The sequence below is a fragment of the Nannospalax galili genome, unplaced genomic scaffold (assembly GCF_000622305.1).
Source record: "Nannospalax galili isolate Female #2095 unplaced genomic scaffold, S.galili_v1.0 scaffold274, whole genome shotgun sequence".
Classification (NCBI taxonomy): domain Eukaryota; kingdom Metazoa; phylum Chordata; class Mammalia; order Rodentia; family Spalacidae; genus Nannospalax; species Nannospalax galili.
In genome coordinates this window covers 410501-412461 of record NW_008335435.1, presented here as the reverse complement: position 1 = coordinate 412461, position 1961 = coordinate 410501, and the positions used below count along the sequence as shown (strand labels likewise).

Genomic DNA, 1961 nt, shown 5'->3' with positions numbered 1-1961 from the left:
ATATAAATTTTATGTAATTGTTCATATGTATAAGTACATATATGTGATTGGGTATGCACATATATGTGAAGGTACACATGTGTATTCAGGCCAGAGGACAACCTTGGGTATCATCCTCAGGAACACCATCTACTTTCTTTGACTCAGGATCTCTTACTGGCCTGAAGGTCACCAAAGAGGTTAGAACTGCTTGCCAGGGAGCCCTAGGGACCTACCTTCCCATTTCTACATCCCCAATGCCAAGATTACAAGCATGTGTTTGTATGCATTCTGGGGCATGAACTCAAGTTCTCCTGCTTACAAGGCAAGTACTTAATTGACTGAGTCATCCCCCCAGCCCATACTACTTATTTTTGCGCTGTTTTCATTTCATACATTTTTTTTTTTTTTTTTTTCTTTTTTGAGACAGGATCTCCCTGTAGCCCCAGCTTTCCTGGAACTCACTATGTAGACCAGGCTGGCCTTGAACTCACAAAGATCCACCTGCCTCTGCTTCCCAAGTGCTAGGATTAAAGGTGTGCGCCACCACGCCCTGCTACAAATGTTTTTTGTAATTAATGGCTAAAAATGTTTCTAATTATTAAACATATTCCATTTTACTAGGATCAGAGGAAATCATGTTAGTACTTTGTATAAGAGCAGAATAAATGGAAGGAAAGATCTATTATGGGCTGGAGATGTGGCTCAGTTCGCAGAGTGCTTTACCTAGCATGCACAAAGCCTTGATTATAGCACACTGAAGGCAGGAGCAGGAAGATGAGATATTCAAAGTGATCCTTGACAATATAGCAAGTTTGAGGCCAGCCTGGGCTACAAGATAACTTATCTCAAAACAAAACAAAGTCCAAGAACTGTTATTGGAGCTAAAAAGAGACAACTAATGGTTTTAGGGGTAAGGATGTGCTCACACCCCTGCTACATTTATACATTAGTGCCCTCACTGTGTATTACCTTAGCAAAGGTTGACCCACGTCCTTCTGATTCAATAGTAATAGTTTTTGTACGACGTAGTAAAATCTGATCAATATCCTCTTCACAGAATTTGGAGCCCTCATCCTCTTCATCCATAATGGCACCATAAGCACCTCTTCGAAGCAGATCCTCGATCTCCTTTTTGGAAAGCTGCTGAATCTAATGAGAAAGTGATTCTAATAATAACAGTGTTTACAGCTTACAAAACATGGGAACCACCCCTAAAGAATGTGCAAAGTCTTATTTAAATATTGTATTTGGGCTTGGGATATATGTGAGAAAGGATTCACTAAAGTAATAAAGTTATTATTTTTACAATATGAATTACCACCTTTTTAATTCTGAAAATTAAACCAAAGCCAAGGCCCAAGTAATCTACCTTTTCAGTACTATGATTCTATATCAAGCAAAATACTTGAGGCAATAAAAAGGAAAAAAAAGCTGTAAGCCATAATTTATAACAAGATAAAGTCAATGTTAGAAGCTGGTAATTAAAAAAAAAACAAAACAAAAAACAAGCCGGGCGTGGTGGCGCATGCCTTTGATCCTAGCACTTGGGAGGCAGAGGCAGGCGGATCTTTGTGAGTTCGAGGCCAGCCTGTCTCAAAAAGACAAAAAAACTAAACAAAAACAAACTGAATACAAATAACACAAAAATTTCAAGAACAATATGTATGCCATGATTCAATGTCCTCAAAAGATAGCAAAAACATTTCTATCTTGTAAGTATTATTAGAATTCACAAGTTCTGAAGGTATATAAACAGACCAAGAACCATTCGAAAATATAACATCATGGGTTGGTGCCAATGGGGAAGGGGGTTACAAAGTTGATTAAGATATTCTGTATTTAATACAAAAAATTCAACTAAAAATTTTTAAAAAGTATTAGCATTTCAAAACTAAACATATCTCCATTCTGAAATACCCTGTGCACAAAATGTTAGGTATTCCTGTGAACCAAACATGAATGATACAGCTCTTGAGATA

The 1961-nt window shown here is 37.3% G+C and overlaps 1 protein-coding gene across 12 annotated transcripts in view; it reads right to left on the bottom strand.

The window, feature by feature from the left end:
• Nucleotides 1-1961, bottom strand: part of Chd9 (chromodomain helicase DNA binding protein 9) — a 270300-nt gene that overhangs the window by 60626 nt on the left and 207713 nt on the right. For all 12 annotated transcript variants that reach the window (XM_029562042.1, XM_029562044.1, XM_008830057.3 and 9 more), the window contains one exon: nucleotides 952-1131. In XM_029562042.1, coding sequence (XP_029417902.1) covers nucleotides 952-1131 — 180 coding nt within the window. The remainder of the gene's footprint in view (nucleotides 1-951; nucleotides 1132-1961) is intronic.